Below are 15513 nucleotides of genomic sequence, written 5' to 3'. Positions count from 1 at the left end.
CAGGTAACACACACTACACACTGTACACACACTACACACTGTGCACAACACAGGTAACACAAACACACTGTACACACACTACACGCTGTACACTGTACACAACACACATTACTGTATGCCCCTCCCCCTTTAGGTATGGAGGGATGAGTGGAGATGGAGGAGTGTGTTCGCATCTACAGAATTATGATCCAGATCGAGCGCTGTCTGATTACATCACCAGACTGGAGGCTCTGCAGCGTAGACTGGGGAGTGTGCAGTCAGGTAACACATGCACACAATCACACACAAGTATATATGCAGTCAATAAAGAAAATTACTCATAACCCCATTTAGAATAGTGTTTATCATACAGCCTGAAATTAAAACCCACACTAAAACAAGGCTTTTCCAGTTTTATTTACGAATTCTACCTTCAATTTAATTCATGTTTATTTGTATTGCGCTTTTAATAATGAACATGATCTCAGAGCAGCTTTACACAGATGATGTGGAGATAAAAATCAATAAGTTCTTTATAAGTGTAAGTTTGTCCCTGATGAACAAGTTGGTGGAGACATCAAACTAACGGTTTTGAAAAACGTAATCTGGGTTAGAAAAGTAATCAGTCCCGCGATTGAGTACCTCATAGAGACACCTTTTACTTGGTAGGTTTGGTGGTATTGGTAATGGATGTGGTAATATTAGTGGGGACGTGTTTGAGAAGGTGGTATTGGTATGGGAGACTGATAGGAGTAAGTGGTAATAATAGGCCAGTAGTGGTATTAGTAGATGAGGTTATATTAGTAGAGGAGGTGGTATTGGTAGAAGAGGAGGTGAAGGAGGTGGTAGTCGATGTTGATAGGGGAGGTGGCATTGTAGAGGAGGCGCTACTAGAGGTGGTATTGGTAGGGGAGGTGGTAGAGGATGTGGTATTGGTAGTTGAGGTTGAAAGGGGAGGAAGTATTGGTAGGGAAGGCTGTAGAGGAAGTGGTATTGGTAAGGGAGGTGGTATTGTCAGAGGAGGTGGTAGGGAATGTGGTATTGGTAGGGGAGGCTGTAGGGGAAGTGGTATTGGTAGGGGAGGCTGTAGGGGAAGTGGTATTGGTAGGGGAGGCTGTAGGGGAAGTGGTATTGGTAGGGGAGGTGGTATTGGATGGGGAGGTGTTTGGGGAGGTGGTATTGTTGGGTGAGGTGGTATTGGTATGGTTGGTGCATATGCTTAATGCTGTAAATGCAAATTACAGCCAATATACATTGTGGAGGTTAGGGTTACCAACTTTGTACACCGAGACTTGGGAATATTTACTTAGTCTTTCTTTGTGGAATTGCTGTAGTTCAGTTAAATTCTATGGTGAGTGACAATGAAGTGTTCTCCATCCATTCACATATTTTCTATCAGATATGTAAGAGTTTTGATTTGGCCACTCAAAGACATTCATCTCTTTATCATTAAGCCATTGTTCTTCTGTATGTGTAGGATCATTTTTGTGTTTTCCTCATGAATTTGGATGTTCTTGGCAGCATCTGTTTTTCTTCAATCCTGATCAATTGCCCCATTTCAACTGAAGAGAAACACCCCCACAACATAATGCTGCCACCACCATGTTTCAGTGGGTATGTGTGTTCGGTGTTGTGTTGTGTTGTGCTTAAAAGGACTTAAAGTTACCTTTTGGTCTCATCAGACCAGAGCACCTTTTGCCACATGGCTTTCAGTTGTGTTTTTGCAGAGCACAAACCAGACAGTGTGGCACCTTTTTAAGAGAGGCTTCTCTCCTGCCACCTTGCCATACAGACCAGCTCTGTTTAAAGCGTATGAGACAGTTATTACATGTATTGACTGACTAGTCCCAGACATAAAGCATTGTAAGTCCTTCGCCTTTGGCATCTTGGGATCTTCTCTAAACCTTGTCCTCCTGACTCAGTTATCCAGATTGAATGGACAGACTGATGTAGACAATGTGTTGGTGTCACCAAATGCTTTCCACTTTTTAATGATGCTCAGGACAGCACTCAGAGCGAGCGCTAAAGCCTTCAAATTCTTTCTGTATTCTTCTCCTAACTTGTGCTGTTCTACACCTGTATCCTGTGGCCTTCTGAAAGCACTTTCTCAATCGCAGAGGATTCTGTACTACCATGTACTAAGAGTAAAATCTTCAAGAAACAGAGGGTTTTATCGTGAAGTTTTCAAAACCACTGCAGCTGGAGTCAGGTGGGCAGTTAGCCTGGGGGGGTGGGGATCCAGAAGGTGATTAGTTGCACCTGAGTAAGTTATTAAAGATCTACTCTAAGTGGCTGATCACTTTACTAAACCAGGTATCTCACTCATTCATTTTTCTCTCACACACATTTTCTCTCTAACTGTGGTGAGCATTTTTGCATCTTATTTGATCTTTATTCTCTTTTTCTCCCCGCAGGATCGTCCTCATACACTCAGTTGCACTTTGGAATCAGAAGATAGAGATCTTCAGAGAAACCGAACACAACACATAAAGGAACACATAAATCCACTCAGTTGCCTTCGATCACACTGAGCTGCTGTGGTTTTGTACATATTATTAATGTTGATTCATTATTTGAGGGACCAAACACACACACACACACAGGTGTTTGTACTTTAGGAGTGTTTTTGGTTGTGGTACTGTTTTGTGTGTTTGTGTGGGAATGTTAATTTAAGTTAATTTATAGTGTGGATGGTGTTCAGGGTGATTGGGTTTCTTGCTCACTGCTGCTGCTGAATTGTGATAACACTGAGTGTGTGTGTGTGTGTGTGTGTGTGTATGTGAGGAGGGAGAGAATACACACTGTTCATTGCTGAAGATAACAGGATAGGTTACTATTTGATAAAGCTGATATGACTGTGTGCGCGTGTCGTCAGTGTTATCACACACTAACGCTGTTTTCTTAGCCGGCTCTTCAGAAGCGAACACAGAGGATACTTTGTAGAAGACGTATTTTTGTAACGGCAGGAGCTCGAACTTTTCTGGCAATTTTATTGTAATAAAGATGAATTGTTTCATTCATAACATTGTGTTTTAAAGCAAGTTTTTCCTCAGAACACACACCCCCACACCAACACACACTGCAGGTACACACAATGGAGTAAACACCAGAGTAACGCACACACTGCAAGAACACACACACACACACACACACACACACACACACACACATTGTTTACCCCTATGTGTGAGGGTTGTGGTATGTGAGGTTTTGGGCGTCAGATTATTTGTTATTCACCGAGACCTTCACACCCCTGGCATCTTTTCTACTGCAGCTGTTCATCCAAAGCTATTAGCTAATTAGAGCAGAGTGTGATTAAGCCCCACCCCCAAAAAAGGTTTGCTTTAAATTCTTTTGCCACCTGTAATTCTGGCTGGACGGGTGGATGATTTTCACTTTGACACTGTAGCACATTTAATACATTCAGTTAATAACTGCTAAAGTTGCAGTGGAGGTGACTTTATGTAAAAGGCACCGATTGTCCTCAGCATTGGTGAGATGTTCTGCTGCTCTGCTGATATTCTGGAACATTCAACCTTTAGACCTGATGATTTAACGGTTCTTTTTGAAAGTCAAATATCCCATCAGTACTGTAGGAAATGAACATCTGCTGATCCTGATTACTACAATTATCACTATCAGCAGATCACTGGCTAATACTAAACCCTGGTTAATGCTAATACTGAGTTCTTATTGCTGTGACTGATTCTGAGGTTTAGTGAAACTGTAAAAACAAAAATTAATAATAAGCAGGAAATCTGATCATTGGTTTGTTATTCAGTCCTTTATTCCTTTTAGCTTCAGTAAGTTCAATGTTTTATTTAAATATCTATCTGTGTGCACCATGAAGATCAGCTCACATGTAAAGATCAGCATTAGGATTAGTATGAAAGTCATCTTGAAGATCAGCTCACGTTCGAAAATCAGCATTAAAAAAATCAGCTCACAAAAAGAATAGTGTGAAGATCAGCTTTTGCAGTGAACCTGGTTGTGGGCATGAGGGTAATGTAGAGGTTTTGTGGTAATGTGTGGTCAGGTTCCCAAATGTTAGCTGCTCACTTGTCTTCATGTGCACTTTTCCCTAGCCCTTCAGTTGCTGAAGTGTTTAAGGTTAATCTTGACCTGGAAATCCCCAGAAGACATCATCTGAGTCACCAGTCATTATAAGTTTTCATGAAGTGGTGTTTGCACCGTGGCTGTTTCTGCTTTGCACATGTTACTGAATGGAGTTTCTTTAGTGGTAGAACTGATCATGTTTGCTGTGGGTGTGGCTGGTGTAACGGGTGTGGCTGGTGTAACTGGTGTGACCGGTGTAACAAGTGTAACGGGTGTAACTGGTGTGACCTTTGTAGCGGGTGTGACCGATGTAACAGGTGTGGCCGGTGTAGCGGGTGTGACCGGTGTAACGGGTGTGGCTGGTGAGACCGGTGTAACTGGTGTGACGGGTGTAACAGGTGTGGCTGGTGTAACAAGTGTGACGGGTGTGACGGGTGTAACGGGTGTGATGGGTGTGGCCGGTGTAGCAGGTGTGACCGGTGTAATGGGTGTGGCCTGTGTGACCGGTGTAACAGGTGTGGCCTGGGTAACAAGTGTGGCCGGTGTAACGGGTGTGGCCAGTGTAACGAGTGTGATGGGTGTGACCGGTGTAGCGAGTGTAATGGGTGTGACGGGTGTGACCGGTGTAACGGGTGTGGGTGGTGTGACCGGTGTGGAGGGTGTGACCAGTGTTATAAGTGTGACGGGTGTGGCCGTTGTAACGGGTGTGATGGGTGTGGCGGGTGTAACAAGTGTGACGGGTGTGGTGGGTGAAACAAGTGTGACAGGTTTGGCCGGTGTAACAAGTGTGACAGGTGTGACTGGTGTAATGGGTGTGACCAGTGTAATGGGTGTGGCCTGTGTGACCGGTGTAACAGGTGTGGCCGGTGTAACGGGTGTGTCCGGTGTAACAAGTGTGACCGGTGTGATGGGTGTGGTGGGTGTGGCCGGTGTAGCAGGTGTGACCGGTGTAATGGGTGTGGCCGGTGTAACAGGTGTGGCCGGTGTGACCGGTGTAATGGGTGTGACCGGTGTAACAAGTGTGACGGGTGTGGCCGGTGTAACGGGTGTGACTGGTGTGAACTTTGTAATGCATGTGGGTGGTGTGACCGGTGTAACGGGTGTGGCCAGTGTAACGGGTGTGACTACAGTTTGTAAGGCTGCAGTAGAGGTCTTTACATCTGATCCTGGTCCTGCAGATGAAGTAGTAGTAGAGATGTTGAGCATTGATGCCTCTGTAGTTAGAGACTCAGGAGTATTTGCTGCAGCATATGTTGTTTTGAAGATGGCATATGACCCTGAATTAAAATTCGTATCCAATGTTAGTTCAGCATTATTAGCAGGAATGCTAATATTTTTAGGTATCAATGTGAGTTTTGTTAGCAGTGCAGTGATTCCTGAGGTGGAAGAGATCACTGCTTGTGTGGTTGATATATCTACTGCTGAGGTTGTTTCCATTGTGGCAGGAGAAGCTTTTGCCCCTGGAGTTGTTGCTGCAGGGATAAAACCGGACAAGGGGGTATCTGCTAGAGGACATGGTGTTGGTGTGGTAAATGCTGCAGGGGTTGTAACAGCTGGTGAAGCAGAGATGGTTGTTGCAACTACATCATTGCTGTGAGTGGAGTTGCTTGGTGTTGCTGAGGTGATCATTTCAGGAAGTGATGTTTGTGTGAATGTTATTGCTATTGTGCTGCTTTGTGTGCCTGCAGTAGGTGTAGAATGTGTGAAAGTTTCAGCTGTGGTTGTTTCTGGTGTGTTTTTAAAGCTCGCTGGTGTTGATCCCGACTTAGGTGAAGTTCCGTTGTTGCAGTTTGGTGGATTTTCAGCAGTGGTTGGTTCTCCAGATGCTTGTACAGTTGTTTGAATTGTGGTTGTTCCTATGATGACAGCTGCTGCGGGTGTGTTTGTTTTCACAGTAGTTGATGTTAAAGGAGTCTGTGCAGGAGATGAAGCAGGACCAGATGGAACAGATACTGTATCTAGATCTGCTGCACTGTAAGGTTTAGAAGCTTCTGTAGCTTGTACAGGAGGGTTCAGTTCTGCATTCTTCATTGTTGTCTGTACTATAGCGTAGTTGCTAGCACTGGGCGTGTTTTTATTTGATGTGATTAGTTTTGAAGATGGCCTGTATGCTTCTGACATGAACACTGGCATCGCCCATCGGATAAATGGCTGTTCTGGGAATTTAGCATTCTCTGAAGCCTTTAGGCCATGATGGATTTTATTACAGTTTTTGCATTCGTTCTTTGTGTGAATTTCTTTTTTGGTTTGATGTTGAGGACAGAACACCTTTACCGTGTTCGGTTTATCCATTATATCAGTATAATGCAGTAAAAGCACGACCAGATCCTGCAGGATAAACCACAAAAACAGTCCATCACTAATCAGAAGGTGATTTTATAATGTAAGATTAATACAGAGACAGCAGTACCTTAGTCATGGGCTTCTCCACGTGAATAACAAGGTTTTCTCCATTTGTCCATTGTGTTAAACCATATTCCTCAGTCATGACTGTTTCTTCCAGAGAGGAAGCATCCAGATCTGCAGCAATAAAATGTGCACTACAGTATAGCATTACAGTGTTCATACCCAGTTCTCTAAACTCATTATTATTATTTTAGTATTTAACCTGTTAGCTTTTGGCACAGCTAAAATTGCCCTACCTAACTTTAAATGTTCCTGATAAAAGTGGGCTACATACACAATTTAAATATCTTTTTAAGTTTAAATACAGTAAATACATGAAATCAGTCCTGGAGCAATCCAAAAAAGTACTGAGTTGAAAGTCACATGTCTCATGAGTTTATATTTCACAATTAATGAAATATTTCATGACAAATGAGATTCCTACAAACATTTATCTGAGACATGTGTCTGATCCTTTTCTTCCTCCCCCTGTGTGAGCGACACCTGCTAAACTCAGGTGTTCATTCAGACTCTATTCATACAGTCTGCATAGAAATGACCTGCTGACCATTAAAGACTTTTGTTCTACATGTTTGGATATTGATATTGAGTTGGTGTTCATATTGATGACCAGGTAGCAGAAAAGCTCTTGTTCTACATTCATGACCATTCATATTAATGTGAGGCCATTTCAATCTCAACAATACACACACACACACACACACACACACACACACACAATAATCCAACATTTCTCTTATAAAAACAAAGGGTTAGGGTTAGGGTTAGGGTTAAATAAAATTTATAAAATTGTAGAAATCTGTAAAAAGAAAGATTTTGTAACTTACAAATATAAAACAGCATCTCCATGCAGATCTCCAAGTCTCTGTTGTTACTCCGCCAACAAGAATATTTTCCACATCACTGCTTTTTGCAAATCTCAGATTTAGTAGATAATCTTTGTCTTCTTTTTCTTTCTTTTTTTTGTAAACAAAGTCCAGTTAGCACGAGCTGGAAACAGCTGTTTGTGCCAAACTGAGAGCTGCATCACTTCCTGGTTCATGTGCACATGCTCCTCTCTTTGACCACTAAGAGTTTATAAAGAGTAATAAAACTAAGACTCACACGTGGAGAATAAAATCCTCCCATATATTGTTAGAATCCTGCACTTATTGCCTACATTTTCCATCAGTCATTTAGTTTCCATAATGTTACTGGCTGGAAATAAAAGGTTTGAAATGAAGGTGATGCAGAACAGAACGTCATGACACCTGAATATAAAGTGGAGACTCAAGCCTGAGATTTTGCCTCTTTTACTGATTTTTTTGTTCTTAGTGTGTGGTCTCATTTGTTTTATAACACTATATTCTACCAGCCATATTTGTTCTTATTTTAACAAGATGTAGTTTTTTATGCGAAAGTTATTCCGAAACATATACAAACGATACACCAATTAAAGTTTTGTGAAGTTAACAAAGGAATAAACATCTAAATAACAACATTATTGTTTGTTTGGAGCAGAAATGCTTTACAGCATGTTGCTCACTGGACCCTCATCTTTCCTAATAAACGGTGATTAGCAGCAGTGGATGTGTTTGTGACTCGTTATTACAATAATAATGTGTAGTGCTTTTTTTATGCATGTTGTTGTTGTGTGCTGCTCACACACATTCAGCAAATACATTCATTATGTTTTCCATTGAAAAACAGAGATCTGAAATCACTGCTTGAGGCTGAGAGCTTTAGAATGATGTATAGTCATGGTTACTCTTCTCCCTTTTTATTTCATCTATTGCTAAACATTAACACCTGAGAACACTTCGATATTTGTTGTGTTGAATGCTAAGGGGTAAATTTACTGTAGATTTGAATTTACCAACAAATCTGGCTTCTTTTAGCTCCTTAGCAGCTAGCGTTACAGTCATGTTGGCACTTTCACACTTAACAGCAGGAAACCCAGTTGATCCAGATGTGGAAGAAGGACAGGTTTGGTTTTGTATGGAGCCAAAGTAGTCCAGGGTCACGGTGTACTGCTTCTCCTGGCCAAGCTGAGGTGGAGAACGTTCATCATGAGCTACAAATTAGAATCTCACTTTTAACCAGAGATGAGATAAACATGACTCACCCATTTATACAAGGAGCAGCCTTCATAGAAGATCCTGATAAGAGAAGAATACTCCAGCTCCACATGACTGCATTCCTCCAACAGCTGACTGACAGAAATCTTACTTTCATCACCTGAAGAGAGAGAAATAAACACAATCAGGGGCATTCCAGTAGCATTAAAGTTATTTGGATATCAATTACACACATCCCTAATCCTAAACCCCAACTGATAACACTAACCCGCAACTGTAACCCTAAACCCCTAACATTAAACCCTAACCATAAACCTAAACCCCTAACACTAACCCCTAACCATAATCCTAAACCCCTAACACTAACCTTAACCATAACCCTAAACCCTTAACAGTAACCCCTAACCATAACCCTAAACCCCCAGCATTAACCCCTAATTGTAACCTTAAACCTCTAACACTAACCCCTAACCGTAAGCCTAAACCAAAAACACTAACTCCTAACCGTGTCCCTAAACCCCTAACCATTACCCTATACCCCTAACCGTAACCCTAAATCCCTAACACTAACCCCTAACCGTAACGCTAAACCCCTAACCATTACCCCTAACCATAACCTTAAACCCCTAACACTAACCCCTAACCATAATCTTAAACCCCTAACATTAACCCTTAACCATTACACTAAACCCCTTACATTAACCCCTAACCGTAACCTTAAACACATAACACTAACCCCTAATCGTAACCCTAAACCCCAAACACTAACCCTTAACTATTACCCTAAACCCCTAACCGCAACTCTAAACCCCTAACACTAACCTCTAACCGTAACCTTAAACACCTAACACTAACCCCTAACCATAATCCTAAACCCCTAACACTAACCTTAACCATAACCCTAAACCCTTAACAGTGACCCCTAACCGTAACGATAATCCCCTAGCATTAACCCCTAATTGTAACCTTAAACCCCTAACACTAACCTCTAGCTGTAAGCCTAAACCCCTAACCGTTTTCCTAAACACCTAACCATTACCCTAAACCCCTAGCATTAACCACCAACCCCTAACCATTACCCTAAACCCCTAACACTAACACTAACATTAACCCCTAACCATAGCCTTAAACCCCTAACACTAACCCCTAACCATTACCCTAAACCGCTAACACTAACCCCTAACCGTAACCTTAAACCCCTAATCCTTACCATAAGCCTCTAACACTAACTCCTAACAGTAACCCTTAACCCCCAACACTATCCTCTAACCATTACCCTAAACCCCTAACACTAACACTAACATTAACCCCTAACCATAGCCTTAAACCCCTAACACTAACCCCTAACCATAACCATAAACCCCTAACACTAACCCCTAACCGTAACCCTAAACCCCTGACACTAACCCCTAACCATGACCTTTAACCCCTAACCGTAACCCTAAACCCCTTACACTAACCCCTAACCGTAACCCTAAACCCCTTACACTAACCCATAACCATAACCCTTAACCCCTAACCCTAACCCCTGACTGTAACCCTAACACTAGAATTACTGAGTTTTTAATTTTCTGGTGCAAGTCCCGATGTGTTGTTCACCCCTGCTGAGATATTCACAGTTCACAGTTCTTCCTCTCGATTCTCCTCCTGCTTTTGTTGTGCACACCACCCAACACCTGTGAGGCCTGGCACATTTGCATTTGTTTACTGAGACTGAGAGAGCCTAATAAATTCAGGAGACCCACAAGAGCTTGAATTTAGAGCTTGAACTAGCAGAGTTGTCTTTAGCTTTACTTTTAAATTCTGCATATCCTTGTAAAGGACCCTAAGTTGTCGGAGTTCCTCCAGAATGGCCGCATTATCTTCAGCAGAGTCACTCAGCAGTGGCCTTTCAGCATGCATTCTGCATCACGCAACCTACCGAACAGCAGCTAAGATAGCAAGAATCACCTAATATATGATCAGTTCTATACCCAGTAAAGTTGAGTGTTCTGAATCCTGTACTGTGTTTTGACTGACACGCTGGGGCGAGTACAATCTCCTGATCAGCGCACACTAGATAGTGAAAATACTAACATTTTGTCCTTCGAGCCGGATAGGAAACCTTTCTAACAATTGGTCGTGATTCTGTCCATTGTGACTGTGTATGTAAGGGAGTGGCATTACATGACTACAGCACAGTGCTGTGCATAAAAGCAGACCGACCCAGGCGGGACAATCATTTCTTCTTCGCATTTTTGAGAACGCACATCAGGATTGCCTCCATATCACTGCCATGCAGGAAGAACCTCTCTGTGCAACAGGCTTTAGCCTGGCTTCAGGAAATGGACGAAGCAGACTCTGCCACAAGGGTCAGTTCTAGGACCCCTGCTTTTCACAATATACATGCTTCCATTAGGAAATATTATTAGAAGGCATGGAATTAGCTTCCATTGTTATGCTGATGATACCCAGCTATATATTTCATCCAAACCAGGCGATACAGCTCAATTAGCTCGCATAACTGAGTGTGTTGAAGAAATAAGAGATTGGATGACCCATAACTTTCTGCTATTAAATTCTGATAAAACGGAGATTTTGCTCATCGGCCCAAAAAATAGTACACAGAAGCTCCAGCATCTCAGCCTGCATTTAGACGGTTGTTCTGTAACTACTAGTTCAACGGTAAAAGACCTGGGAGTTATTTTAGACAGCAACTTATCTTTCAAAAATCACATCACTCAAGTTACAAAAACAGCCTTCTTTCACCTTAGAAATATTTCTAAGCTAAGAAATATGTTATCTATATCTGATGCAGAGAAGCTCGTCCATGCGTTTATGACCTCTAGAATAGACTACTGTAATGCATTACTAGGTGGATGTCCTGCATCATTAATAAACAAGCTTCAGTTAGTTCAGAATGCCGCAGCAAGAGTTCTTACTAGGTCAAGAAAATACGATCATATAACCCCAATCTTATCGTCCCTACATTGGCTTCCTATTAAGTTTCGAATAGACTACAAACTACTGCTACTCACTTTTAAAGCACTAAATGGTTTGGCTCCCATGTATCTATCCAGTCTCTTAACACGCTACAATCCGTCACGCTCCCTGAGATCTCAAAACTCTGGGCTTCTAGTAGTTCCTAGAATAGCAAAGTCCACTAAAGGTGGTAGAACATTCTCACATTTAGCTCCTAAACTCTGGAATAGTCTTCCTGACAGTGTTCGGGGCTCAGATACACTCTCCCAGTTTAAGTGCAGATTAAAAACATATCTTTTTAGCAAAGCCTACACATAACACACATCACACACATCACATCATAACCTTGTGCTCCAGAACATCTGATCACATGCACATTATCAACTTGTGCTGTTAATATCATGAACAGCAGCTACGCTAATTCCTCTCCACTGCTTCTCTTTCTCTCCCCATCCCGAGGCATCCTGAGGTTTGGCCAGCTCCAGTCACGTCCCACCTCGTGAAGATTATGGACCTATGGATGATCATGGAGAAGTAGATGCCGAGTGTTTAAAGGCCCTGGCATGGAGAAGCTGATGCTGGATCTATGATGATCACAAATTGTTCTGTATTGTTGAAAGATTTATGACCAAACTCTTGATGTCACCCATATGAGGATGGGTTCCCCTTTGAGTCTGGTTCCTCTCAAGGTTTCTTCCTCATATCACCAAAGGGAGTTTTTCCTTGCCACTGTCACCACGGCTGCTCATCAGGGACAAACGCACACCTTCACCTTCACTGTTGTTTTCTGTAAAGCTGCTTTGAGACAATGTCTGTTGTGAAAAGCGCTATACAAATAAACTTGACTTGACTTGACTCTGATGGAGGAGAGATTTAATTTGTCCAGCAGGCCACTGATACCTTCTCAGAAGTATCCGAAAAGGAGACGGAACAAGGACCCAACATGCCTTCACGGAAGATGCACTGTGGTACTGGGAAGCCCTGTCTGAGCCAGACGGCAAAAGATGGCACTGTGTGGGTAGAGGAGGACATTGGAATGCCCAGTGCAGTAGCAAATCACTCGTGCTTCACTGCGCAAGTTGGACCCACAGAGTCTGCTAAGGTTTGTCATTGCCATAGTTCATATGATATTTATATAAACATATTTAGGTTGAGGTTCATGTAAATTTACCACTCTATTTATCTCCCGACAGCGTAAAATTACAAGCGTGCTCCAAAACTTCCTTTGCCTGTTAGACGTGGGAATGCTGCAGACCATCAGGGAGTGCACGGTCTATTAAGCCCGCAGAACAGAGCCGGCATTCATTTCAATTCTGTTTGTAAGAGCAATCATGTGCAATCAAGAGCAATCAAGAGCAATTAGTGCCATTGTGATTGCTGGTCAGAAAGAGACAATGCCCCAAGATAGATTAATTTCAATTATGCAACACCTTCGATTTGATGACAAGGACACACAGGCAGAACGGGTGAAAACAGACAAATTTGCTGCGATCTCCGACATATGGACACGCTTCAACAAGAACTGTGCTGAGAGTTTCACTCCAGGAGAACACATGACCATAGATGAACAGCTGTTCCCTACCAAGGTTCGTTGTCCATTCACACAGTATATCGCAAACAAGCCAGACAAATTTGGGATCAAGTTCTGGATGGCCACGGATTTGAAGACCAAATATGTCTGCAATGCATCTCCTTACTTGGGAAAGGACCTCAGTCGTCAGAAGGGAGAGAGGCTGGCAGAGAACGTGGTCTGAAATCTGATTGAGCCATTTTTGGATGATGGGAGAAATGTCACGACGGACAGTTTCTTTACTTCACTGTCACTGTGGCGCAGACTGCTGCAGTGCAAAACAACGCTACTGGACACGGTGAATAAAGTCTGATCGTGAACTTCCTCAACTTGCAAAAAAAACTGCACAGGAAGAGGTATTCTCCACTTCAGTGCTTAGAAGTGGCAGTGTCTCCTTGACAATTTATTCACCTAAAAAAAACAAGACTGTGTGTGTTCTAAGTTCCATGCACCAAGACGTGACGATCGGTGACGGCAGAAAGAGGAAACCCAACATGATAACAGACTATAACCACATGAAGGTATGTGAATGTGTGTATAACTTTACACCAGTGCTACAATGTTTTCTGATGTGTACTATACAGGCCTATAGAAAAAAAGCACATATACTCATGACTCTCTCTCTCTCTGCAAATGTGCCAGGCCTCACAGGTAATTGGTGTGTTTGCTCAACAAAAGCAGGAGAACAATGGAGCTGAATCCTGTGAAAATCTCAGCAGGGGTGCTACTAGGTGTAAGGTCCAGGGAATTTACGCAAATTTGCTAGTGCTAAACCCCCACCCATAACCCTAGACCCCTAACACTAACCCCTAATCATTACCCTAAACCCCTAACACTAACCCCTAATCGTAACTTTAAACACCTAACACTAACCCTTGACTGTAACCCTAAACCCCTACCCATAACCCTAGACCCCTAACACCTACCCCTAACACTAACCCCTAACCGTAACCCTGTACATTTTAACCGCTACCCTAAACCCTTCACCGTAACCCTAGACCCCTAACACTAACCCTTAACCGTAACCCTAAACACATTAACCGTTACCCTACACCCTTAACCATAACCCTAAACCCCTAACCGTAACCCCTAACCATTACCCTTAACCCTTACCTATATCCACGTGTGTCGAATTATATTGTTACACTCTGCCTTTCTGTTATGCCTGAGATTATTATATTATGTACACATGTTAATCTTCTGATAGTTCACATGGAACAGATGAAAAACAGCAGCTTTAACTTACTGATAATAACACACACACACACACACACACACACACACACACACACACACACACAGGGTACGTTTGAGATGAGGTGCTGTATGGTCCAGCAGTGTGAAGAGGTCTTACCTATCAACAGGTACACATCAGTGTATTGATTTGGAGAAACTGCAATAATCACACTGTCAGCATCACAGTAAAGTGGGAACTGCTGATCCTCTCTGTCTGTTTCATTCCGCAGTCCTGTGGAGCAACATCACATCACACTTCATCATCTCTCACAGAGCAGCTTCACCAATCTGCTCATAACCTCCACCCAGAGCAGTGCAAACACTCTATAAACACTCTCTCTCTCTCTCTCTCTCTCTCTCTCTCTCTCTCTCTCTCTCTCTTCTCACTCACACACACACACACACACACACACACACACACACACACACACACACACACACACACACACACACACACACACACACACACTCATTTTCTCAGGCAATATATTTTGAAAAACCTCCTGAACCTTTCCACCTTAATTTCCTTCATCATTACATGTAGAAGTTTTCTTCACCACTGCTTTTATCTGGAACATGTTTTATCCGTTTCCTTCTCACATACATTTCAGAACAAACTCAGGAATAAAGTTCAGTTGTTTTAATAAATTAATTCTCTCCTGTAAAAGAAACCCTTGTCATACCTTGAGTGAGGTTTCCATCATCGGCGTCTCTGATGTTCATTTGTTTAGAACTCAATAAGAATGGTGTTGCTGAGCTGAAATAGATTAGCGTAGCTGCTAGAATTAGCCGAACCATCATGTGAGCCATGTCTAGCAGTGATGTGCTGCATTCCTCCTCCTCCTCAATGTGTCTCAGGAACTTCTGGGGCTTTTTATATGAAGAGGGATTGATGTTTATTCTGCACGTCTCAGGACACTGATAGTGTGTTTGTCTTTTGTGATACGGTCCTCAGTAATCATGAGATGATAGTCTACAGAACACTGAGGAGAAACGACATCAGTGTGCTTTAGGAACTGAAAAGTCTTGCAGCTTAAACAAACTGAAATAACTGAAAAAAACAAACCTCATTACAAACAACAAAACTGAAGAAGTGTTTATTAATTAAGTTCATTAAACTATATTTACTTTTGAATAATATTTTAAGTATCATTGAATGTGTATATACAGAGTATGTATATACTGTTAATAAGTATTTGTTTCTTTTTATTGCTTTTATTGCTCCCTATGCATAATAACTGGGTGTGT

The 15513-nt window shown here is 42.3% G+C and overlaps 2 protein-coding genes across 4 annotated transcripts in view; one reads left to right on the top strand and one right to left on the bottom strand.

The window, feature by feature from the left end:
* Positions 1 to 3002, top strand: part of akap9 (A kinase (PRKA) anchor protein 9) — a 195868-nt gene extending 192866 nt beyond the window's left edge. Inside the window, exons 54-55 of the mRNA XM_083547457.1 lie at positions 134 to 261; positions 2394 to 3002. Of these exons, the coding sequence (XP_083403583.1) occupies positions 134 to 261; positions 2394 to 2437 (172 nt within the window). The 3' untranslated portion in view covers positions 2438 to 3002. The remainder of the gene's footprint in view (positions 1 to 133; positions 262 to 2393) is intronic.
* Positions 3003 to 3140: 138 nt separating this feature from the next.
* LOC310728859 (uncharacterized protein) lies at positions 3141 to 15304 on the bottom strand. 3 transcript variants are annotated; one of them, XM_083546698.1, is made up of 7 exons: positions 14949 to 15304; positions 14384 to 14497; positions 8546 to 8658; positions 8297 to 8468; positions 6446 to 6555; positions 4567 to 6363; positions 3141 to 4530 (listed from the first exon to the last, which is right to left on the bottom strand). In XM_083546698.1, exons 1-7 carry the CDS (start codon positions 15073 to 15075, stop codon positions 4141 to 4143), a joined length of 2823 nt encoding a protein of 940 aa, XP_083402824.1. In that variant the 5' UTR covers positions 15076 to 15304; the 3' UTR covers positions 3141 to 4140. The 3 variants fall into 3 exon arrangements, with proteins under 3 accessions (XP_083402824.1, XP_083402823.1, XP_083402825.1); XM_083546697.1 differs by having other exon boundaries at positions 3141 to 6363; XM_083546699.1 differs by lacking the exons at positions 14384 to 14497; positions 14949 to 15304 and adding an exon at positions 9598 to 9626 and having other exon boundaries at positions 3141 to 6363; positions 8546 to 8741.
* Positions 15305 to 15513: the final 209 nt, after the last annotated feature.

Source organism: Silurus aristotelis, assembly GCF_946808225.1.
Source record: "Silurus aristotelis genome assembly, chromosome: 7".
Lineage (NCBI taxonomy): Eukaryota > Metazoa > Chordata > Actinopteri > Siluriformes > Siluridae > Silurus > Silurus aristotelis.
The sequence above is the reverse complement of the archived record's forward strand: the minus strand, read 5'-3'. Positions and strand labels throughout refer to the sequence as shown.